Here is a 25,098-nt window from a genome sequence, read left to right on the forward strand (position 1 = left end):
CAGCACCCTGAGTGAAGACTCCTCCCTGAACCACGGATGTGATAGGAATCTCTGAGGTCTCAGCGTGCACAATCAGTACCTCAGTATCAAATCTGTTTCTGTTATTTAAGGAAACCCAAAACTAATGCACTTGACTAACCCCTCTTTATGGTCTCTGTAAGTTGGTGTTTGTCAAGCACGTCTTGCAGTCTCAGTCCAGTGTGTGTACCAGCAGATCTTGAGCCATCCAAGCTCCTCTCCAATGTTCAGGTGCCTTCTTGGCAGATTGGCTTTCATGGAGCCCAGTGGAGGCTGAAGCTCTTCAAACTACTTTTCATCTGCCTGCAGGATGTGCCCATCACACCCATCACTTCGTGCACGTTTGGTTTGTTTCATAAAATCTTGTTTAATTAAGAGGAGAGGGGAAAAAAAGAAAAAAAAGACAAGACTGTGGCCCTGCTATTTTAATTGCCGTGCTTTGCAAGTCTGCAGAATGAGCCAAAGTTTAGGAAGAGACGCGGGTTGATAGGAGGACAGCAATTAAGATCGCGTTTTGACTGCTGCTCTGGCTCAGCCCTCAGCTCTTTATGTATCCTGTAGCCAGATGCCTCTGTGTCTGGGAATCTCCAGTTGTAAAAATGCCGTTGAAGTCATGCGTGAGGGATACAGAATCAGGTCACCCTTTAACGAGCGGAAAATTAATTTAGCTCCCAACAACAACAGAAAAATGTACTCCTGGCATTTAGCACGTTGCACTTCTCAAAGCTCTTGTATTGTCTCCGTTGCGTAGATGTGAAAGGAGATGAAGGAAGGTGGAGTGACATGCCAGGGCATGTCAGAATTGTAATTTGGGAGATTCTGATTGCTAAACCTGTGCTCCATTCCCATTGCCTCTGGGAACTTGCCTCCTTATTTTTGAGTTAAGGCAACAGTGTTGATTACCTAAAGATATGTGTTTTGATGGTGCAACATCCATTTTTGTAAGTGGAACGTACTGAAGCGATGGAGATAGCATTCCTGGTCGTTACTCCTGTTTCCTGCCAGCTGCTGCACAAAAAGGCTTTGGAGGAGGAATTCTGAGCAGTGCTCCAGGTTCTGCAGGGTGAGTAATGCAGCAGATTTCAGTGTTGCTTGTTTCACGTCATGCTGCTGACCAACCTTCTCCAAAACCGAATGCCACCCTGCTGTCACCTTGGTGTTAGTATCTTTCTTAATGAGTTTAGCTGTAGCTAAATGGGAGGCTGCAGGGAGGTATTGCTTTTGCTGGGATAAAGCTGGTGTTTTGGAGGAACTCTCAGTCATGTGTGACAACCAAAAAGACGTAACGCAGCGCTGTTTCTTTGTGAAATGCTTGTTGGGTGAACTGTTGTGGCACCTGGAGGTGGCACAGTTACTCACTGCCTCTTGGAAGGAGCCTTTGCTGTGGGCTGCAGGCAGACTTCTGCCTTGGGGAGCAGCTCCTGCCCGGATCAGTTGCTGCGAACCTGGAAAAGCACTTAGGGCTTTTTAGCTCAATCAGTGCGGATGCAGGAGTGCCTCGTGCCAAAATTAGCAGCCCTTGCACAGAGACTTTTGGCAGAGCACGTTTTCTTGCTATTTAAGATAATTCTGTTCCTCTGCTAATGTGTAAAGGAAATTATATTCATTAGCCCTGACTCACTGTCAGACCTTTCTTTTTAGCTGCTGGAGTTCTGAGATCTTGCCCCTTTTTCTCTTCTCGTCAAGAAAGAAACAAACTTTTTAAAATGACTACGTTTAGAAGGGAATATGGAGTGTGTATTGAGCAGAGGGCTGAGCACAGCTGGGTGTGTTTTGTGTCCCAGTGCATGAGGGAAGGGTGTTGGAAACTGGGGAAACTGATAACGTTCAAAGCTGGTACAGTTTGATCTCTGAATTTTTGTAGTTTATGTCTATTTTGTTCCTTTGTTCATTTTTGTTATTCATGGATAGGTGGAAACATTACAGCTTTGTTATTTTACTCCTTAATTTCTTTGGAAATGAAGTGTTTCTGCTGTGCTTTGCGCGTGGCTGCCATGCGTGTCCTGTCCCCATAACCCGACGCAACTCTGCTTTCCATTTTTCCTCTTTTTTCCTTTGTTTTTTCCCCTCGTTCAGCACTGCTTATTTCAGGCAGGAGCTGAAGTGGAATGGTAATAACCAGTGATAGAGCAGCTTTGCCTAAACCTGTACATCACGCACACGCGCTGCAGCTTAGTGCTGTTGGAAGAGTTTCACCCTCTTACAAGATCTGACTTGCAGCTGCCACACATGGGGAATCATTCCTGCTGAAGTCTGAGGGATATCACAGTTACAAATAAAGCTTAGCACTTGGCTCTTGGAAAGCAATTTGTCCATCTTCGAAATCGTTTCCAGGACTAAATCAATGGGAGATGTGATTGCTCCCATCATGTCTCGCACGGGGCAGTGCTGAGATCCATCTCAGTGTCTGAAATCTTCACAGCGTGTTGAGTTCTCAGCACAGGGAGAGAGCAGGGATGATTCTGGGAGTGCTGCTCGGGGTTTGCATACCTCAGCTCTTTGTGTTTGTTATTTACACGGTTTTTATTTGGAAAGTTGTGGTATAAGGAATATCCCACACAAATGCTCTGTGCAGAGCTGTATGCAGAACAGCAGAATAACAGGTTTGCTGCAGTTTGTCAGATGAATGAGCCCTTCTGCCTTTGTTGATCACGTGAGTGTTTCTCCTTCTTGATCATATGTGGTGCTTTTACTGATTCTTTTAGTCTAAGAATATTTTTATTATAAGAATTGCCAAAATCACCGATCGTCCGCCTTCAGCAAACTGCCAGATCAGAAAACATCCAGTTCTGCTAAAAAAACCAACGTCAATTAAAAATCCATCACATCCTTCAGAAACAAACCTCCAATTACTTCTCTCATCTCTGCAGCTTGCAGCGTTGCCAGGAGAAGCTGCAGCTGTGGCAGCATTGCTGTGAAGGGAGCGGTGGGCCGTCGCCTCTCACCTGTAGGGCTCAGCTCACCTGTGTTGCTTTCTTATAAGCACACGTGATCTGCTGCAGCTAATCACACTGCTCCTGATGTGTGCTCACGTGCTTTATTGGGCTCCTGAGTTGTTAAGTGGCTTCAAGGTGTTCAAACGAGGCGCTTGGTGTGCAGTGCTGCTCACCGACAAATGCGATCCCAGCATAGAAGGAGTGTTGTGTTTGCCTGGCAGTGCCCTGCAGAGTGGATAAGGTGGTTCTGCAAGGCTCAGAAGAAAGAACTGACTATGAATTCAGTAATTTATTACAAATAGTGCTAAATGTGCTGCTGACATCTAGTGGGTACTCAGCTTTGTAAGTGATGAAATATCAGAAAGTGACGCTTCTCTTTGTTGTCTGTGAAGTTGTGTTGTCTTTGGATCAAAATAAAACTTTCCTTTATGATGAGGATAAGTAGGGCCCAATCAGGGGCAGTTCTCTACTGCTGCTTGTATCCTAGATGAGCTCCCTTTGGTATTCAAAGAGATAATTAACTTCATTTGGATCACATGCAGTCTGTGCCTATGCAAATTTAACATGCTTGGTGCTATGCAAACTATAAGGAGGCTATCTGATGAATTAGGATTTAGGATATATTAAGCTGTCAATTTTAAAGCTTTGGCTTACTGATCTTGCTTCAAGTTTTGGATGAATGATGCTGAAAAAATAACAGCTTTCAATGTAACAAATAAATATTCTGCTCTTTAGGATGTTGGAAGGTGTAGGAGATGGCTGAAGGTTTCTGCAGCAAGTTGGGTGTGATTTGCTGGTATTATAAGTACCCTGAACTGGAGGTGCTTGCTTTGAGTTGTTTACGTAAAACCGCACACTAAGAAAGTGGTGTAACTGGAATTGGAACCCAGCACTTGTGGTTTCCTCTTCATTTCTCTAATCCTTTGGTAGTTTGTGAGAATTCAGAAGCAGTGCATATTTAGTGACACAATTGCTCTTTTCTTGCGTGACTTCAGGTGACAGCCTCATGGTAATTGCAGCTCTGTGACCTTTGGTTTTAGTCTTCAAGAAATTCCCACTGAGGCATGGATTCTAAAATTAAAATTCAGTAGCAACCATTACTGACGTGCCTTGGAGAATTATGTAAAGCAGTAATTTCTTATCAGATTCACTGTATTCATGGGAAAACAAATTTTTTTGTGGTGTTGAAGCCACTCAGTTCTTGGCACATGCTGGAAGTTGCCCCTGCACTGGTTTGGTTATGTGAGCAGCAAAGGCTCTTGCCACTGCTGGTGCATTACTGGTTTTCCTTCAGTAAGGCACGCTGATCAGTGCGGTGCTGGCTAACAAGCAGCTTCTGAATGGATTTTTCTATATATTTTTGCAACTGAAGCTTAACTTGTAGTGCATCAGTCAGAGCCCTTTCCTCACCGTGCCCTTAACAGCAGTGCCTAAAAGTGTTCTGAATGAGAATGATCTCTAAAAACTGGCATCTGTAACCGTACCACCCATCACACTGCTAATTCTGAACTGTCTTCCCAGGGGTTGATCCGGCTCTACAGAAGGAATCCAGAACTCAGACACCCACTCCATCTGCAGCTCCAGCCCCAGCTCCCTCCTCCTCATCATCCAAATTTCACCGAGGCCGCTCAGGGGGAGCCAGAGATGAACGCTACCGATCTGGTAAGGACAGATCCCCATCACCTGGGGTTCTTGCCAATGAAGGCTAATGGTCCCCTGACCGAAAACACTGCCTTGGTTCTCTGTGAAGGAACATCAGACATGTGGGACTGTAGCAGCTGAAGTGCAGAGTAGAAGATACAGATAACTCTTTGCCTTCTTGATTTTCTGGCTTGAATGCAGCTCTCCAATACCAGTTGTTCGCAGAATGAAAAGTCTATTTTAACCGTGTCTGTTGGTAACCAGGTTTGGTGAAGTGGCCGACAATAATTTGTTTGTGGAATTGATGACTGCTGTGCAGATCTACTCTAGGAGGGCTCCTCATGAGATGGCAATATGTAGTCGCATGGGCAGTAAAATGGGGGTTGCATGTGTGTAGAAGGCAAGCAGTAGTTGAGCATATGTAAGCCTTGTGTGTTTTTTCTCCTCTACTGTTGCAAAATTGAGCACATTAACTTCCATTTTGCAGATATCCACACGGAAGCAGTTCAAGCAGCACTGGCAAAACACAAAGAACAGAAAATGGCCCTCCCCATGCCCACAAAAAGGCGATCTACTTTTGTTCAGTCTCCAGCTGACGCCTGCACTCCCCCAGGTTAGGTTCTCACAGTGTGACTGTCTGTGTGGATGTTAAGGTATGCATTTGTAACAGTTTCCAAAATTAAGAGGTTGCAGTTTTCAAAACATACAAGATCTTCTGCACCTTTGTGGGTAGCTGCTACTCCTGTAGGGCTCTTGCTACTTTTGAGCAGCTGTTTTCATGGAGCTGCCCCTGGGACAGAGAAAATGAGTCCTCTTCTGGGAGCTTTTAAAGAATCAAGGAACTGAGGTTGGCAGGAACTGAGCTGGCCTTCTGTACTGAGGCTTCTTTTGCTTCCCCCGCATCTATTTCAGTAAAAGCCCTCATAATTAGGAGTTGACATGAAGCTGCACTGTTAGCCCACTTCACTCATAACTGTTCTTTTACCTCCTTTTATCTTCATTTCTTTGGGGTGCCTTTTCCTGATGTCTGTCCAGGTCTCAGCTTTATACTAGCTTGTCCTGTACAGCAGCAAATTCTGAGCTGTGGGCAGCACACAAATAAAGGTTAGCATTCACTTAGCATCAGCTGGAATCAGACTTTTCCTCCAGCAGATAATCACTGTGAAGAACAGGTAAGTGTTTGTACATAGCACTGGACAGCTTAATGTGTCAAGTAATGAGTGTTTTATTCATGGTAGATTATTATTTTGCAACTTTAGGACAACAAAGTATCTGTTTGCATGGACATGCAGGATGTGGTTCCTTTTGTGGTTTTTCTCCCCCTCCCCCTTTTTTTGTTTTGTTTTGTTTTGTTTTCTGCCATTGAAAGGGACCCATTTAAAATACCAGACAAAAGCATTTTCTGCATGTGGCCTTGGCACATTTGTTTCCCAGTGCCTGCATTCTGCTTTGTTGCGTGAATTTTCACTTTTGACAGAGATACTGAGCCCTCACTTTCCATTTCAGAACTACCAGGGTTAGGCAATGCAGCATCTGATAACAGAATATGAATGGGAAAGTAATGAGACAGAATGAAACACGGAGAACCCACAAGGATACTTGCCTGTGTTGTGTCTTTTACATGCAGTAAACGAGGGCAGAACACCAGGAGTAAATGTATTCACATTGGATATGTCTGCTGCTTTAACTTTGTTTTGGCCTATTTAACTTTTTTTGACACAGCCTGTGAAAAAAGATCTTCATATTACGTGCCTGTGCCATTGATATGTGACTTGCAAGGAGAGCATGTTCAGTGCAATGTGCTTTTCCCTAAGCAGCTGGAGTTTCTTTTCTGCTTCCACACAGACACGTCTTCCGCATCCGAGGATGAGGGGTCGCTAAGGCGTCAAGCTGCTCTTTCTGCTGCATTGCATCAGAGCTTACAGAATGCTGAGTCTTGGATCAACCGATCTATTCAGGGGTCATCCACATCTTCATCAGCATCCTCTACACTTTCCCATGGAGAAGGCAAAGGGACCAGTGGGTCACTAGCTGATGTATTTGCCAATACTCGAATAGGTAGGAGATGGGTACGAACAGAAAAATTGCTTCAAGTTCAGACTGTATGTATAAAGCTGGAGTTGTCCATTGCGTAAGGGAAATTTGGAACGAGAGTTCAGTTCTGGTGAAACTTGATAGGATCACAACTTTTTTTCTTCTGTAGCAGTTTCAGAATACTGGGTTGGTGGCAAAAAGGGGAAGTGGGGAGTAGGAGGTTCCTGAAGTAGGAGAGGTTCTGTGGTGTGATGAGGGCACTGACAGTGGGCATGACTTTGGTTCTGTACACAGCATCGCTTACGTTTACAGCTAGTTGAAGGTACTGCGTGCACAGAGCTGCCATGTGCAAATAGCATTTGACACCTGTGCCCTGCTTACAGGACATGGGCAGTGTCTTTGCCTACTGAGTGGGGGAAATGCTATATTTTAACATTCCGAATGCTTTATTGTTTGTGTTGTATCAGGAGAAAAACAAACAAACAGAAAAAGAACCCCACAAACAGCAGAGCAGCCAAATAGGAGAACAGCGGAGCATGTCATTCAGAGAAAATGGCTGCAGTGAAGTAAGATGTAGCGTAGATCTTTCCTGACTAGTCTGAGAAATAATCAGCGTTGTGGTGTTGAGAAGATGGAGCATAAACCTACAGATCTGGATACCCCAGGCTCAGTTTTTTGAGGCTCTGAGGTGCTCCTTGCTGCTGATGCTTCTGTATGAAATTGCAGTTTGTTTTTGCTCTGTGTATGTTTCTTTATCTGCTGTTAAGGATACTACTGCATCTTAGGAAATGTCTGTTTGTTGTGTGCTCTCTGCTTTTGCTTAACTGGTTTGGGGCAAGCAGTGCCTAGAAGTGCTGGAATTTTTGTTTCTCTTTTGTTTTCCCCTGTGTTGTTTTTCATTTGTTTGTTTCTTTGCTGCAATGCAAGTTGTCTTCTGAAGTGGCAGACTGGGGGAGTTGCCTGTAAAATGTAGTCAAAGTAGTGAATCTGCTTATGAAGCACAGAGGCTCTTCTTAGTTGGGGAATGCAGAAATCCACATTAACTTCTGTAATGAATTAAGGTAATCTAGCTTTTTATCTATAGAATAACTGCTGTCTGATGTAATTAGAAGTTTATGCAGGAAAGCATCGGGTTTTTTTGCTGCATTGACGCCACATTCATCCTAATTCAAAAGAATGGGAATTCTGATATACACAACTTGGTGCAGCTCTGTGGGGAGAAAGATAAAAAGCCCTGCAAATATTTGAAGTTGTATAAAATCTGAATCCTTCAGATTTTATACAGCTTAGAAGTTCAGCGCACGAGAAATATTCGTTGCCACCATATCTCCAAAGGTATGCAGTTCTTTCTTAGAGAGAGGAGCAGAGAATCGGTTGCAGAAGCCTTGCTGAATTCCTTCAGACTGTATCTTTGTAAGCTCATGTGCAGTTTCAAGATTTGTTTTTATTCCCCTTCAGAAGCAACAGTTGCTACTTCTATTAAGCTAGAATAGAACATTCGTGCCCTATCAGATAATTGAGCCTATGGTGTTGTATAAAGAAAAATCCCATGTAAGCAAAAACTGCTTACTGAAGAAGTTGATGAGTTACTGAAATACGCAGTTATTGCAGTTTTGAAGCTTACAAACTCATCTGGAAAGCAGAACAGTGTCTTGCAACTTAAAGCAAAAGACAGACCCAGCTCACAGCTCGCAGGCTTGCACTGTGCAGCCACTGAGCTGGAAGAAATGTAAGCCTGATGTGGTTGTTTGATGTTCTGCAGTCAATAGGCTGCTGCTTGTTTGGTTTTAGAGAGCTTTACTGGCCAAAACGAAAATTACATAGTAGAGTTCTAGTAAGAGAGATTACAGGAGAGGTGATGCAGGATTTTGTTCTGGGGTTCTGAATATTTCAGACATCACTTGGATTTCAAACTTTATTTTTTAACAGTACTGAATGTCAAGAGATAAGGTTGATTTTGAAGGTTTGTGACCAAAAACAAATTATCTAAATATTTTACCAAGCAGCTTTTCTGATGTGGATAAAACCACTCATCTTGTGCCTTTGTTTTCTGTTTTCTGGAATAGATAACATGCTTCCCAGAGTTGCTTAATATTTAGGAAGCAACATGTTTAGTGTTATTAAGAGACCTTATAAATGCAACCCATTGAATTATTTTTAAGCTGGTTGGCAGCAGGTAATTAATGTTTTGCTTCTTCCATCTGATAAGAAGAGGTATATCTTAATTGTCACCTCAATTATCTCCTTTTTTTTTTTTTTTTTTTTTTTAATTTTTAGAAAATTTCTCAGTTCCCCCAGATGTCACAGCAACTACCTCCTCTTCCTCCACGCGCCCAGCAGCAATTGACCTTCCTCCTTCAGGGATCGTGAAGGGCATGCACAAGGGATCCAATCGGTCCAGTCTGATGGACACTGCCGATGGTATGGAACCTTTCAGAGCACACAGGTGTCACAGTGGCCTTAAGGAAGGGCTTGAGTTGGGAGAACAAAACACGTGATTACATTTGTCCCCTTTAAGCATTTCACAAGTTAGAAGTGGTTGTGTGCTGTAGTGGTCACCTGCTTTTAACTGAACTGGAGAAAAGTATGGCAGAAATAGCAGACTTTTTTTCTAGAAAGCAGTAGAAATGCATGGGTAAACTGTTAGCTCAAGTTATCGTCCTGGAGTCCTGAGAATGGCAGGTAAGATGAATGAAAGTGCATAACTTTAAGCTCTAATTAAGATCTCGTGGTGCTGATAATAGTCACTGTAAGCTGTTTGGCACAAACCTTTGGGTGGAGGGGTGGCATTAATGTCTCTGGTCTCATTGTGCCCCTCCTCTGCTGGCGATTCTTCCACTGCAGTTGATCAGTGCTGTGCGCAGGTGCAGATCTGTAGCCAATGGTTTACACTGAGTGCAGCTGGTCAGAGGAAATCGGGGAGATCAGACTTCAGAATGGAGTAAAAATGCCTTAAGAACGCGTTTTTATTCCTAGCATTTCCTCACCGCTGGGTTAATTATAATTGATATTACACTTATTAGTGTCATCCTGCTTGGCACAAGTTTTAATGATGGAACAATAGTTGAATGAGTGGACACATCATGAGAAGTATCCTGCAGTGGAAGAAGGTAGGTCATGTGCATTTATAGAGGTGATGCACACTTTATTAGACAAATTCTTTCCCTTCAGGTGTTCCTGTGAGTAGCAGAGTCTCCACAAAGATTCAACAGTTGTTGAACACCTTGAAAAGGCCTAAGAGGCCACCTCTGAAAGAATTCTTTGTGGACGACTTTGAAGAAATTGTGGAAGGTAATAGCACTCAATGTTTTTGTGAATCATTTTTGATGCACGCAGTCCTGTACTTATTTATGCCTTTGTTTTTGATGTTGACTCGGATAGATTTACTATTTGCACTGTGTTCTTGAAGAGTCTGATTAAAAGAAAAAATGAAATAACACACTGTACTGCGGAGTTTTGTGGGGCCTCCACCATGCTGACTTCTTACAATGACTAAATGTACTAACAAAAACTATTTAAATGCTTAAAGACTCTTCCTCTGCTTAGGCTTCTCCACTTCGATTTCCAAAATCAATTGTCTTCACTGGTTATTTCATTACAACCTTATTTTCTAAGCTTTTCTTTTATCCATTTCTGTGGTACCTTCCTCACTATTGTACCAAATACTTCTTAATGGCATTTTAGGAGAAGGCAGAGGTATTTTGCTGTGTGCAGGGCTTCCTAGAGAAGTGTCACGGGGTGGTTAAACCTGAAAGCTATAAGGAAAAGGCATTTGTTCTCAACGTGTCTTGTGGAATTAACTGCTCCAGAACAAATAGTGCAAGGTGTATTGGAAACATTGTTGAATTTCCTTCAGTTCCACAGCCTGATCCAAATCAGCCCAAGCCAGAAGGACGCCAAATGACGCCTGTGAAAGGAGAACCACTGGGAGTTGTTTGTAACTGGCCCCCTGCCTTAGAAGCAGCACTGCAGCGCTGGGGAACCACACAGGCTAAATGCCCCTGTCTGACAGCACTGGATGTTACAGGGAAACCAGTTTATACCCTCACATACGGTGAGTTGAGCCCTGGCTTCCATTGCTGAGCTGTTCCATAGAAGCAGATAGAGCACAGGATTGTTGGTGTTAGTCTGATTGCAAACATCTTCCTGTTTTGTGGAGCTTTGTAGACAAAGCAGCGTAAGTGAAACAGAGGAGGTGACTGTGGATGGTTAAAGCAGTCAGGAATTGAAGTATTTTCTTGTATGCTGGATTGATTTAGAGTTGTGCAAGTCTCTCTCCTTTGTGTTCTAGGCAAACTGTGGAGCAGAAGTCTCAAGCTGGCCTACACGCTGCTTAACAAACTGGGGACCAAAAATGAACCTGTGTTAAAACCTGGAGATAGGGTAATGAGTTTGGGACTGTCTTGTTTTCCCTGTGAAGCACAGAGAGAGTTTTGGGGGCCTGTAACTTACAACAGAGACCAAAATCTTGTTCTCCTAATAGCAAGGCACTTATCCCAGGAGCAGGCTGTTGGGGAAAGATGCTTTTGTGACTTTTCAGTCCTCCTGGCTCCTCCTTTTTGGCTCTGGACCTTGCAGTACATCTAAGGGAGAGCATTGCAGCTGGGAGAAATACAGTTTTAGAACTCTGTTTTGACTGTGTGCCTCTTCATATGTGTGTGGAATATGGGAATGCTGATGTGATTGCTTGGAGTAAGTGCATGTACAGATATGTGGAGCACTGCTTGAAGAAACCCCGTGAAAATTACTCTCTTAAAATGAAAAAAAATAAAGTCTTCTGACTTTTAATTACCACAGATCTGAACTTTGTATTTTTTTTCCTCATATTTCAACTAACGAAACATTTTTGTGAATTGCAGGTAGCCCTTGTGTATCCAAACAATGACCCAGTCATGTTTATGGTGGCATTTTACGGCTGTCTCCTAGCAGAAGTGATACCAGTGCCTATAGAGGTACCTCTTACCAGAAAGGTAACGTTGATGGAACTTAGAGGAGTAATAGGCAGATGTGGGATGAAAACCAAGTCAGATCACCAACCTCTGAAAGCGTTTCACAGCACAGAGCAGCTGCCTCAGCCGCTCTCTATTAACACAACGTGCGAGGCTGTTAGGAACATGCAGTAGGACTTCAAAAACATGGAAAAATATATTGACCAGAGAGCTGTGCTGAGCAGCTGCAAATGGTCCATTTGCCTCAGTGCTGTAGTTTGGACAACAGTAGCACTGGTGACCATTACTGCAAGTGATACCTTTGGTGCAGGTAATATTGTGTATCTGCCTTCTGACTGATGCGATGGGGTCTCATTTCGAGCCTTGCTTCACATGTGCCAGTTTTTTTTATTTTTGCTGGAGGTTGAAGATGTGAAGTATTTTGTGAATACTCAACAAAAGCATTTTCTTTACCCTTGCCAGAACTTTCACTATGTTGCCATATTACTTTATATTAAAAACTGTCTAAAAGTAAAGAATTTAGTAAGAGGAAACCAAGAATAACAGCAGATTTCCAGAGCATTACCAGTCTTTAGAATTTGGTAAGGGAAAAGCTGACTAATGTCATCTTTGAACAGGAATGACTCCTCCCCTTCTTCCTCTCTTTCCTCAGGATGCTGGTGGTCAGCAGATTGGTTTTCTTCTGGGAAGCTGTGGTATTGCTTTGGCCCTCACCACTGAAGTCTGTCTGAAAGGGCTTCCAAAAACCCAAAATGGAGAAATTGTTCAGTTTAAAGGTTAGATGGGTTATGTCGTCCCTTCTGATTGTACTTTTGCTATAGCAGAACTGTTTGAAATTAGTTGTCAGAAGTCTGAATGCATTTTTCAGGGCTTAAAGTGAACAATTTTCCCAAGAGCATCTCTTACTGTTGTGGGCTTGTGTGTATGGCGTAGATTGATTTGATGTATCTAACAGAACGACTGTGTTGATCTGGGAGTACAAGCCGTGGTTTGTCCTCGTATCCCTTCAGTGACGTTTGGCAGATTCAAAAGCAGTTTTATTAATGATGGAACAATCTATATTTAGGAATACTGCAGGGATCTTTCCTGAGTAGAGGAAGTGCCTTGCTGCCCACTGAACTCCCTGATGAGAAATGCCTTCTGGCTACCAGCTTGGATTGGATTGTTACTGTGTTTGCATAACTAAACTTGGATAAATGATGTGTTTTTGTGTATTCTTGCACAATATAAATCTGTCACTAAGTAAATTGTTATTAATGCTCCACTTTAATTTTGGCTCTAGGTTGGCCTAGATTGAAATGGGTTGTGACAGATTCAAAATACCTCTCTAAATCTCCTAAGGACTGGCAGCCCAACATCTCAGCTGCAGGAACTGAGCCAGCATATATTGAGGTAAGGAGTGAATGGGGAATAGAAAGTAGTTTCTGTGAGCTGAATTTAATGTTCTACTCATCAGAGGCAGAATAATTTCACCTCACAACCGTAAACTTCTCAGTTTCTAGTCACTGAAACAAATCTCACTGTATACGACCTGCAGTGAAGTGTATTTTAGTTGTGAATATTTTTTGTGGCCTTCGAGCACTGCTCAAAATGCATTGGAAAACACTCTTCCTTTTCCAGAAAGCTGGTAGTTGAGTCAGCCAGGCTGAGAAGTGGACTTCCTGTACCGATAGCACAGATTTCTGGAACTACTTAAGCCAACAGCATTTTGAATTTTCTCTTCTTACCAGCAGAGTTTATTTTTGTTCGTAGGAGGCCCCAGTAAGGCATCTCCTAGGAATTGCAGTGATTTAAGTAGTAACAGTAATTTGGCTATTCTAAATTAACAAATTGATTTTTCAGTTCTCTTATGGATACAGAAGGAGATGTTCTGAGAAGCAGTAGTAATGAAATGAACGTGAATACGTTAAATTGCTGTCTTCATCTCTGGACCTAATATGAATCTAATCTGAGCGTTTGATACCTAAATCACTGTTTTTTCTGTGGTGAACATTGCTTGTACTTCCCTACAGGAAAGGATTATTTTTTTGTGGAGCTTTAGAGGAGCAAAATTTCATTTAAGATGGACTCTCTTTTAATTTCCTTTGTGTGTAGAGCCCAGTCACACCATGACCTTTTTTTCCTTCTGTAGTACAAGACCAGCAAAGAGGGCAGTGTTATGGGTGTCACAGTGTCTCGGATTGCAATGCTGTCTCACTGCCAAGCTTTGTCTCAGGCCTGCAACTATTCTGAAGGTAGGTGAAGTCACAGAAACATCAAAGAAGTGCTGAGGGGGAAGAGAGGGAAGCAAATCTGTACATCCATTGACTGCAACGTTATTTTTAGAGCTGTATGTCATAATACTTTAAAATGCAGAGTAGGTCTTTTGAAAGCCATCACTTCATCACTTTTGATTTCCACTGCTTCTGGGAGTCAGATATGATATTCTCTACTCTCTTCTGCTGCTGCTCATGCATAAGGAGGTTAAGACCCTTTCTGTTCCACTGGTGTCCATTAAATGCTGAAATGTGGTTTTCTTACAACTTTCTGGGATGTGTTTCTTCTGTTAAATTGATGTTTGCCTTCTTTGCATAACAAGGAATTCTGAGTAGTAGAATGTATAATCAGACAAACAAGGCTCTGCACTTGCTTTGCTGCTCTTGGAGCAGATCTGACAGTGTGAAATGACAGATCTGAATGCATGCAGATTTGAGCATGAATAACAGCTGTCCAGGCACATCTTACTTCTAAACTACAACTTTCTCTTTCCAGGTGAAACAATAGTGAATGTTTTGGATTTTAAGAAGGATGCAGGGTTGTGGCACGGCATTCTCACGGTGAGTTGAGCCTGTAAAGACTTTCTAGAGCATTCATAACTTTGTAACTGACGTTTGAGGAGATGGTTTAGGGACCACTGGCTGTTAAGTCAGTCATACCTTTCTCTCTCCAGAGAATTGTGCATCTAGCAGAAAGCGTAGAAACATCATCAGTAAATTTATGTGGCTTTGTAGTATGGAGAGGGCTTGGGAGCTGAGGGTGACTTCTGCTTTGTAATTCGTTTGGTGAGCATTTTCTTAAAAGTCCTTTTTCTGCTTTTCAGAATGTAATGAACAAATTGCATACTATCAGCGTGCCCTATTCTGTGATGAAAACCTGCCCACTGTCATGGGTGCAGAGAGTTCATACTCACAAAGGTAACTGTAACTGTATGTTCTGCAACTTAAGCTTGAAGCTTTCAGAATAAATGAGAGAAGAGCATTAAAATCTGAGATATTTTGGAGCCTTTTTGCTCTTCAGTGACAAATCAAACAGACTAAGTTGCTAATTTGTTTCAAAACGTGCATAAAGTCTTAATCAGCAAACTGCAAAGAACTTCATAGGGACCTCACAACCTGTGTGCTTGAAATCAGTGCTTATGAGACAAAGAAAATAGTTGAGCACAGAGAGATCCATTGATCCCAAATCCTTAGTGGGGTGTTCAAGCGGTGCTGATGGTCCTGGCATCTTGGAGAAGGGGCTGCAGCAGCTCAGGTGGTTGGAAGCGGCCTGCATGTAACAGCAGATGCTGTTCTGTGTTAGGGTTTGCTATCACTGCAGGCTCAATGGCCTTGGAGTTTTCTCATCTGTAGTGTTAGAGTGTATTGAAAATGACTCATGGAAAACTTTCATTTATTCTGATACCTCTTTTTTGTGTTGGGTTGCAGCGAAAGTTGCTTTAGTCAAGTGTCGAGACTTGCACTGGGCCATGATGGCCCATCGAGACCAAAGAGACGTCAGTTTGAGTTCTCTACGCATGCTGATTGTAACTGACGGTGCAAATCCCTGTGAGTATGCCCATACTGCTGTTCTCCAGAGACATTTCTCAGCAAGTTATTACCACGTGCTCACATCTAATTCCTTTTGCAGAAGACATGCGTTAGGGTGTGAGGCACCACCAGAGCAGTGGTGCATGGCAGCTGCTGAGTCGTGGTCTGAACCACTGATTGAGCACCTAGGGAGAAGACCTGGACAGATGAGAGAGTACAGGTGAAAGCAATTCACCTGTGAACTGAGAAGGTGAAGCCTGGCTCCACCTCTCTTAGACTTCATGTATGGCTAGCTAAGAGGCATAAAAAAGTATTTGTCTAGGTTGTACTAATTGGAAGGGATGACTGGAATACTGTTAGACCAGTTTTTGATTACAGCCACTGCATGGAGACAGAGCCTGTGTATGTCTGCATACTATTGGAAGTTTGGAGAGTATTTGCATTCTTGTTTTGTACTATTAATGTGTTGGGTTTTTTTATTTACTAAAAACAAGCCTCCTAACCCATTGCAGAGCAGAAAAACAGACCTGGTTTATCACAAGTCCTGTTCAGTAGACATTGATATCTTACCAGATGTCACCTACAGTTTTTAGTAGTGATACTGTACGTATTCTCTGCTAATAAGCTGCACTTATTTCTAGGCAGTTTTGGAGAATTTAAAAAACTATATATGAGATTATAGTTGAATATTTCTTTTTTTCCAGGGTCTGTTTCCTCATGCGATGCCTTCCTGAGCTTGTTTCAGAGTCACGGGCTTAAACCAGAGGCAATTTGCCCATGTGCCACATCTCCGGAAGCGATGACTATTGCAATACGGAGGTAATGGCTGCTCAGCACTGCAGTTTATCTGCTAGATTAAGTGATGCTGGCTAAGGCTTGTTCACACATCTGTTGGTCATAGTTGACTTCAGCATGTAATAAGCTCCACTGACATTTACTGTGTGTACTCAGGGTATTCAAGTAGCTAAATTGTTCAGCGAGTGGTTTTTTTTTCTCTCTAAGATGGGCAATATCTCAACAGGACCTTTAAGAATTCTGCACTGCTTTCTGAGTTGAAAATCAATATGAGTTTATACAGCCACTTTCATAGTCTCTTTGTGTCCATTGCTGCCCTCTGTAAATCAGTAGCACTGTAATCACCCATGAGCTGGTATTTAACACAGGTTAAATTAAAGACCTGGAAGAAGAGTTGTGATTCACGTGATGATTCGCATTTGCCCAAGAATAAGTGTTCTTACTTAGAGTTTGATGCCTGGTTCTCACCAGAGGACATCTTTGCTCCCATTTTACAGTTTAAATTTGTTATGCAAAGAACAGACACTGAAGTTTGCATTCTTCAGGTGCTTTGATATCTTATGTGTGATTTGGCGTATTGACTTCTGTGTCTTTCAAAGGCCCGGGGTTCCTGGGGCACCTCTGCCTGGAAGAGCCATACTGTCCATGAATGGGTTGAGTTTTGGTGTGATACGTGTCAATACTGAAGACAAAAACTCTGCACTCACTGTTCAGGATGTTGGGCACGTGATGCCAGGAGGTAAGAATACATGGGAGTCTCTCCTGAGGATGTCTGAGAATGCTCTGGAACGTGTTGGGGAAAGAATCACTCTGTTTGATTGGTCCTAGGAATGATGTGTATAGTGAAACCCGATGGACCACCTCAGCTGTGTAAAACAGATGAGATTGGAGAAATCTGTGTCAGCTCCAGAGCAGGAGGAATGATGTATTACGGGCTGGCAGGGCTGACAAAGAATACGTTTGAGGTATGTGCAGCAGAATGTATATTTCTTCCCTGATTTCCTCTTAAGAACAAACCTTGGACGTTCTCTTGTTTTTGTAACTTACGTGTTAATGTCAGCTTCTGAAGAGAAACCCAGAAAAACTCATTATGGTTAAATATTTTCTGTGCTTCTCCTTCATGAGGATGCCTCATGGTGCTAAAATGATTGCAGCGGGGATTTCCTCCTTATTGTTTCACTCACATACAGTACAACTCTTGATACTGAATCATGGGAGTGTGTTTTTCTAGCCTCAGGCAAATCCACTTTGCCTCCAACGTCCTCCCTTCTGTTGCAGGTTATTCCTCTGAACTCAGCTGGCTCTCCAGTGGGTGATGTGCCATTTGTCCGTTCTGGCTTGCTGGGCTTTGTTGGACCTGTACGTAACGTAGCTTCTGAGCTTGTGTGAGCGTGTGCTAGTGGCCTAGAATGTTTAAAAGAAGAGCATTTGTGTTTGGAAATGTGTGTATGTGGTTTCTTGTTGAGTGTGACAAGATAATTGAGAGAGAATTCTGTTGATCTAGCTACTGAGACCAGTAAGAATTGCAGAATATGCAAATCCTGGAATTTGTGTTTGCTTTATATATAAATGTGTGTGTCACCAACTGGTACCTTTCTTATCTTTCAGGGCAGTTTGGTGTTTGTGGTTGGAAAAATGGATGGATTGCTGACAGTCAGTGGGCGGAGGCACAATGCTGATGACATTGTCGCAACTGGGTTGGCAGTAGAGTCAATAAAAACAGTTTACAGAGGAAGGTCAGTAAATTAAAACTCACCCCTCCCCTAAGCTTCCCCACGTAATATAATGAAATGGGATCTTCAGTATAATCTCCCACTTTTCTCCAGTAACTGGTCTATTTCAGTAAGTCGGTTGAAGTAAACATATTTTTGGCTCAGCCATTAATCGGCCTGGTGACTGTTTTGCTGTCTTATATTTTATTTTCTGTACTTGCCCCCATGGGTTTGGTTTCTTTGTGAGGATTTTTTTTTTTTTTTTTTTTTTTTTTGAGAAAAAGTTTTATCTTCTTTTGGTCACTGCTGCTGAGGAGTATATTCAGAATTCCTGCCAACGTAGCTCTCCTGTTGTCCTTAGGATTGCTGTATTCTCAGTATCTGTCTTCTACGATGAGAGGATTGTGGTGGTGGCAGAGCAGAGGCCAGATGCATCTGAGGAGGACAGTTTTCAGTGGATGAGTCGAGTACTGCAGGTAAGCCCAGTGACAAAGGTGGACAAGGGGAGTTTGTGCAGTTTTTCAGTGTGTGGGCAGATCAGAGGCCATCAGCATGACCTACATGCAAAAAGCATGGTCTTGTGCCTCTTGGCGCAAGGTAGTTTTACAAGGTTGCAAGCTGGGTACATCTGCTGTGTACAAGCTGTTCTGTTGTGTCCTGAAGGTCCTGGGAAAGTGGCTGCAACAAAGAATAAGCTCTGACGAATTTATCAGCATTGTGCTACACAGTGGCTGTATAGAGAAACACAATTGCCTCTCAACACTGCAAAGCAGATCTAGTGCTCAAACGCAGTAATTCTGCTACTGTATTAGATCTTGCTAGTGTTCAAAGCCAGGTTTTAAAGTTGCCCTGGCATATTTTCAACAGAAGGGAAGTAAACAGAAAATAGTTAAAACAGCTGAACAAGCATAGTCCTGAGAAAGTGGAACAAATGGCAAATGCTTACTGTGAGAGCTGCATGCAGGAATGTGGTGAGGTATGCAAACTAGGCAGAGAAATCAGGGAAGTACCTGGTAACCTGAATAATGTATTAGTTGCCTGAGTGCTGAGGCAGACAAAAAAAGAACAGAATGATGATACAGTGGAGAGACAGATGGATAAAATCCTAGGATCAAAATCATGTGATTTTGATCACAAGCAACTGGGTATATTTTGAGATTTTAGTCATGAAAAGTTTAAAAATGAACTTCTGGTATACGGATTGGATTAGGGATGCAAGCAGGCACTTAACTCTTAACACTGAGTAAGAATAACCAATGCTGCACAGGTGAAATTGAATGACAGTGACTGCCCTGCTCCTTCAGTACCTTATAAATGTAGTGTTTTGTTTTGTGGCATGGCAGTGAAGCCTGTAAAACTACACCATCTCCAGTAATACCAAAAATTCAAGTGACCTTCTTTCCTTTCCTTAGGCAATTGACAGCATTCACCAAGTGGGTGTATATTGCCTTGCTCTTGTGCCAGCTAATACATTGCCAAAAACTCCCCTGGGAGGGATCCATATCTCTCAAACTAAACAGCACTTTCTGGAGGGCTCTCTGCACCCGTGCAACATCCTCATGTGCCCGCACACGTGTGTGACGAACTTGCCAAAACCCAGGCAGAAACAACCAGGTAACCTGAGTCCCTTTTGTTTAATGATGGGAATTGAAGCTCACTACTTCAGATACGGGAAGCTGTACGATGCCTGTGACACTGAGTGTCCTGCTTGCTAAAAGCAGGGACTTGTGCTGTTGCCCATGGCTACTTTGTTTGATGCCTTTCTTGGCACGTGGCAGTCAGGAATTCTGATTCCTACTTCTGAGCTCATTGAGACTATCTGCCAATGAGTGGGAGATGAGCCCTGCCTTCTGAACTGTATTATCAAGATTTCATTACCTCTTCTCACTTGTGCCTGGGAGCAGCAGAAAACCTTTCTGTCTTTGCGTTCAACAGATTGCAGTTCTAGGCCAGCTCCTTATCGTTTGTATTACAAGTCCTGACTGCAGCGCAGACCTCAATCCTCCTTTACAAAGCAGCAGCTTTTCTCCTTGTGTTAAGTCTGATTTTTGGGGTAGAGGAAACTTAGTCTGCCTCATATATAACCAAAGGAAAAGTCACTTTGTTATAAGTTGCTACGAGGCCTCCAGGGCTGTCAGCTTTTGCTTGTTTGTAACATTACTCTGCTGCAGGTAATACTGAAAGACGCCATTCATAGCACGTGAGTGCGTTCTGATTCTATGTGGCTCTTAACCAACAGGTGTTGGCCCTGCCTCTGTGATGGTGGGGAACCTGGTTGCTGGGAAGCGTATTGCTCAAGCCTCTGGAAGAGATCTTGGTCAAATAGAAGACAATGATTTAGTTAAAAAGGTAAATCAGTGTTTTTTACAACTGGAGTATGCAAGAAGAGTTTATCCTACATTTGAATACAAGGCAGCAAAGTGAGACAAACATAGTATTGCTTAAGTAGAGGAACTAGTATTTAGTTACTACCTCTTTGTTTTAGCACCAGTTCCTGACAGAGGTGTTACAGTGGAGAGCTCACACAACTCCTGACCACGCGCTCTTCCTCTTATTAAATGCCAAGGTACAGTCACTTTTGGTTTTTTTTTAAGGTCCAGCATGTTATTCAGCCCAAGTTAGAGACTGTGTTTAACATCTTTGCCCACTGCAGTGTCCTCTATTTTGCCTCTTTGTCAGAAGTTGCCCTAGGGTTTCTAAGTTAAAGTTGCACCTTTTGAACCTGCAGGTCACTTGTCATCTTAATGCCCGCAGTGGTTTGATGCTTCATTTTAAAACTGAGCGTGTTTGTAGGTCCCACTGGTTCCTTTATCATTTAATGATGTATCCCTGTTGAGTATATTCTGGCAAGGTTCTGGTGCAAGAAGACTTGAACTGACTCCTGGAAGGTAGAATTTTCTAGAACAGATCTAACTCTATTTCTGTCTTTTCCAAATTGTAGTGGATAAACAGCTCAGTGAGCACCAGCAGCAGATAGGTATTGATAACTTGTAGCTATAGACTAATGCTAGTGAGCAAGGTTGTTGGGTTTTTCTGTTTTGGTTCCAGCAGCTGTCTTACTGACACGTGCTGTGCTTGCTGGAAACCAGTGTCAGAGGCTGTGGTTGGAACACTTCTGTCTCTTTTCAAGGGAACTGCTGTGTGTACAGCCACCTGCCTTCAGCTGCACAAAAAAGCTGAGAGAATTGCATCAGTGCTCTGTGACAAAGGACATCTCAATGCAGGAGACAATGTGGTGCTTCTTTATCCTCCTGGTAAGCAAGCTTTAAAAAGAACTGCATCCCATCATGAAAATGCAGTGTGGTGTTTCTTTGAATTTTCATTGAGATCTGGAAGTCCAGGGGGGATCATTGAAACACCAAGATATCAGGGATGCATGACTTCGTTATCTAGTTTTGACTCCATAGAGGGCTGTCCTCATGTCTTGCAGTTGCAGTATCACAACTCCAGCATTGATTCTTTAGTTTTGGAAGAGTGGATTTGTACCTTCTCACTCCTGGAGAGATGCCCTCAGCTCTAGGGATCTTACTGTCTCCTGATGCTTAGGATAAAAACTTTTTTTTTGTGGTTCTCAAAGAACTTATGGTATGATGACTCTCACTGTAAGATTACTAGAAATGTGTGACCGCACTGCATGTGCTGGAGAAATGCATTATGTGCCCTAACTGAGACCTCCTGGCTCCTGGTCTGTTCAGATCTTGTTTGCCTGAAGTCACAATGACAATTAGCAGCTGTTTATCCAGGGAAAGCTGTGAGAAAGGGCAGGGTGGGTTCTGGTACTGACTGGTGCCGTCGCCTTCAGCTCTGCTAGCTGCCTCTTCCACAGCAGTAGGTTGGGAACAGTGGGAAGTGTGGTCTGTCTGCTCACACCTTTATCACTTGGCGTGTGTACAATGCTCACTGCTGATGAGAGGTGCTGTGTATTTCCACTGCCAGAGACTCTGTTTTGAACTGACTGACTTTCGAGTCATTCAACACTGGGATATTCTTTTCCCGAACAGTGGATATGGTTTGCTGTGGTCAGTGTTCTCTGCTTTCCCAGCCCCCTGTCCCAAGCTTCCTTAGCTTCCTTGCCATGCTGACCTAACAGTTTGGTCTGCTTATGTTGGACACCTGTGCTGTGGGAGTGTACCTTTTTCTAATGAAAATTTTAACTGATGCTCAGAGAAAACTCCTCAGGGGAAAGGCTGGTGTCACCAGGGTGTTGTACACTACAGCCTGTCGTGTCCTTGCAGGCATTGAGCTAATCACCGCGTTCTATGGCTGTTTGTATGCTGGCTGCATCCCTGTGACCGTGAGACCACCTCATGCTCAGAGCCTCACTGCTACTCTGCCCACTGTGCGAATGATCGTGGAAGTGAGTAATGGGGCCTCAGTGTGGCTGGAGCACTCTTGTTTCAGCCTCTCCCATTTGAATAGTTAACACAGCTGTCTACGGTATTTACATGACAGTGGTGAAGGACAGTGTTCTAATTCATAAGATGCAAGAGAGAACCACCCCTCCTATGGAACAGTTGTTTCTGAGGGATGCTAATGTGATGGTACTACCTAAAATTTCGTACCCATCTCCTTTCTGGAGAGTGCAAATCCTGCTATTGATTATTTTCCAAGTCAGTAATCTAGACAGAATATCTCCACGTGATAAACAGAGAAGAAGTTAGATTTGGGCTGTTGAAGTAATTTACTTGCTCTAAAGGTTCTGCCCTGGTTGTTTGCTTTTTAATCTGAGTTTGGGGTTTTAATGAAAGAAGTGTTGGAAAAGCCACAGCAATTCATGCGAGTCGACCAGGGAGAAGGTGGCTGCAGGTGGTAAAATATATTCTGTGAATATGAAATCTTGCAGTGAATTACATCTGAAGGAGTTGCTTTTGTCTTGATTAGCAATTGTTTATCTTTTTAGGTCAGCAAAGCTGCGTGTATTCTCACAACCCAGACCTTAATGAGACTACTGAAATCCAGAGAGGCAGCTGGTGCTGTAGATGTGAAAACCTGGCCGACCATCATTGATACAGGTGTGGTCTGTGGACTTGGAAGACTTCTTCAAGTTCTGTGCAGGGGTTACCATTGACTTCCGAAGGGAGAGGCTGTTCCCCATTCCAGATGTTAACCAGATGGCTCCTAAGGTTTTGTTAGAATGTTCAGAAAAATGATGAAAGATAGGAGCCAACTCTTTGTTTGCTCATCTCTTTTCTCCATTTGTTGGACTATTGATGGAACATAATTTTCATGGAAAGCCACATTGAAATAACAGTCATTCCTTGATGACAGCGTTTCAAGCTGTGGTCGATTTACCTGGCCTCCTGGTCTGGCACTCATGTTGTAATGATGTAATCAAAAGGTTTATGGTCCACCTCAGTCTTTCTGAAAACTGTTCTTTTTTTAAACACTAATTTAGTAATAAAAAATTAAACATGTTTGTTTCTTTCTTGCACAGATGACTTGCCCAGGAAGCGGCTCTCTCAGATCTATAAACCACCTACGTCTGAAATGTTAGCATATCTAGATTTTAGTGTTTCCACAACAGGCATGCTTACAGGAGTGAAGGTACAGTAAAATGCTTCTAGAAGACAAATTTTTTGGTGTCTTGTCTTTGGCTGATAATCCAGACCAGCTCTCCTGCTTACCTCCACCAAAACTGGCTTTGTAGCTTAAATAAAGGCCGTACTTTTCTCTGAGTAAAGCTGTGAATTCCCTGCACGCAATGCAGTGTGACTTCAGACTGAAGAATCAGCTCTGCTATATAGAAAGCGAGGTCTCTACAGTGGGCATCAGGAGCTCTGCTGCCTCCCACCAGAGAGCAGGCTGACAGGAGAGCAGTGGGTGTGAAGAGCACAGCTGTGTGCTTTTGCTTCTCCTCCCAACACTAAGAGCAAAATAGGAATGCAATTGACAGAGAAGATGATATGAAACTGAAAAATGAAAGCCTTAGTGTGTCATTAATGATCAGCTCTGTTTGGAGTCTGAGAAGCCCCAAACCTTTCAGCAGTAGCTGTTGTCACAGTTTCTGGCTCGTGTGGTTCTGCGATGCTCTGCATCTGCTGTGGGAGATAAGGGAAGAAGAAATGCTGTCAAGGCAGTTGGTGTTCTTACCTGCCTGTCTTTACTGTGATGTGAGATTTCAGCAGGATTTCATCCAGTTTCTCTGTCTTTGGTGTTGCAGATGTCCCACGCAGCAGTGAGTGGTCTCTGCAGGGCCATCAAACTTCAGTGTGAGCTCTACTCCTCACGGCAGATTGCGATTTGTCTTGACCCCTACTGTGGACTAGGGTTTGTGCTCTGGTGCCTTTGCAGGTAGGGCCCTTGAGGGAGAAGAGGGTAAAGGTTAACTCTTGGTAGATTTTAAATGGGAAATAGCAGTCCATGTCTGTAATGAGGCATATATTTTGGCATTATAAAATGACTAACTTGTAGTAAGAGGAGAATTTGTCTTAAACTGACAATAATATGTTCCCTTTTCCTGCAGGTTAGCAAGTTGTTATCCCATGTTGATTATGCACATTTGTGCTGCCAAATATTACTGGCTTCAGAATGCTTCTCTTCCTTGATTATATGTTGCAGCAAGGGAATTTTCTTTCTGTAGATTGTGTGGTTGAGCTGATTCTCTTCCTTTGCTTTCAATGTGTGCACGCTTGTGTGCACATAAATTGTTGTTCTTGTAAAGTAAGTTGTATTTATAATACATGGTTGCTACAGAATGTGGGCATTGGAGCTATCATCAGTTTGCCTCAGATCAGAGTCCCACAGCTTGCTTGTGGTCTATCAGGAATGTAAGACAAAATGAAAATATAGTAAATATTAATTTAAAGATTGCTACCTGCTACACAAAAATATATTCTTCTTTTTGATGTTTTTCACAGTGTGTATTCTGGACACCAGTCAATTTTAATTCCTCCTATGGAGCTGGAATCCAATCTTTCTCTCTGGTTATCTGCTGTAAGCCAGCATAAAATAAGGGACACTTTCTGTTCCTACTCAGTCATGGAACTGTGCACAAAGGGACTTGGAAACCAAGTTGAAACATTAAAGGTGAGAAATGTTTCTTGACAATTGCGCCACATAAATTAATGCAACTACTGTAGCAAGTGAAGTGACAGGGTTGTTAAAGACAACACATAATGATGCACAAGCCTGCTGCCCACAGCTTGCTCAGAAAGCAAAAGCAACAAAAGAATGTTTGGAGCCCCAGGAAATTAAAAGGATTGAAATCGAGTAAGGTGCATGCATTGCA

General features: G+C 42.8%; 1 protein-coding gene across 4 annotated transcripts in view; it reads left to right on the forward strand.

Annotated features, from left to right (window-relative positions):
• DIP2B (disco interacting protein 2 homolog B) overlaps window positions 1–25,098 on the forward strand; it is a 60,687-nt gene that overhangs the window by 28,420 nt on the left and 7,169 nt on the right. For 2 of the 4 annotated variants that reach the window (XM_052705250.1, XM_052705252.1), the window contains exons 3-31: window positions 4,476–4,616; window positions 5,083–5,208; window positions 6,441–6,653; window positions 8,907–9,050; window positions 9,801–9,920; window positions 10,486–10,683; window positions 10,921–11,012; window positions 11,489–11,599; window positions 12,231–12,354; window positions 12,861–12,970; window positions 13,710–13,812; window positions 14,330–14,394; window positions 14,658–14,751; window positions 15,262–15,381; window positions 16,068–16,182; window positions 16,758–16,897; window positions 16,987–17,123; window positions 17,437–17,517; window positions 17,767–17,894; window positions 18,232–18,346; window positions 19,283–19,484; window positions 20,110–20,219; window positions 20,356–20,436; window positions 21,001–21,124; window positions 22,106–22,227; window positions 22,771–22,882; window positions 23,305–23,414; window positions 24,031–24,161; window positions 24,728–24,896. In XM_052705250.1, the coding sequence (XP_052561210.1) occupies window positions 4,476–4,616; window positions 5,083–5,208; window positions 6,441–6,653; window positions 8,907–9,050; window positions 9,801–9,920; window positions 10,486–10,683; window positions 10,921–11,012; window positions 11,489–11,599; window positions 12,231–12,354; window positions 12,861–12,970; window positions 13,710–13,812; window positions 14,330–14,394; window positions 14,658–14,751; window positions 15,262–15,381; window positions 16,068–16,182; window positions 16,758–16,897; window positions 16,987–17,123; window positions 17,437–17,517; window positions 17,767–17,894; window positions 18,232–18,346; window positions 19,283–19,484; window positions 20,110–20,219; window positions 20,356–20,436; window positions 21,001–21,124; window positions 22,106–22,227; window positions 22,771–22,882; window positions 23,305–23,414; window positions 24,031–24,161; window positions 24,728–24,896 (3,638 nt within the window). The remainder of the gene's footprint in view (window positions 1–4,475; window positions 4,617–5,082; window positions 5,209–6,440; window positions 6,654–8,906; window positions 9,051–9,800; window positions 9,921–10,485; window positions 10,684–10,920; window positions 11,013–11,488; window positions 11,600–12,230; window positions 12,355–12,860; window positions 12,971–13,709; window positions 13,813–14,329; window positions 14,395–14,657; window positions 14,752–15,261; window positions 15,382–16,067; window positions 16,183–16,757; window positions 16,898–16,986; window positions 17,124–17,436; window positions 17,518–17,766; window positions 17,895–18,231; window positions 18,347–19,282; window positions 19,485–20,109; window positions 20,220–20,355; window positions 20,437–21,000; window positions 21,125–22,105; window positions 22,228–22,770; window positions 22,883–23,304; window positions 23,415–24,030; window positions 24,162–24,727; window positions 24,897–25,098) is intronic. The other 2 variants (XM_052705251.1, XM_052705253.1) reach the window with 2 other exon arrangements.

Source organism: Tympanuchus pallidicinctus, unplaced genomic scaffold, assembly GCF_026119805.1.
Source record: "Tympanuchus pallidicinctus isolate F22 unplaced genomic scaffold, pur_lepc_1.0 scaffold53, whole genome shotgun sequence".
NCBI classification, from domain to species: Eukaryota; Metazoa; Chordata; class Aves; order Galliformes; family Phasianidae; genus Tympanuchus; species Tympanuchus pallidicinctus.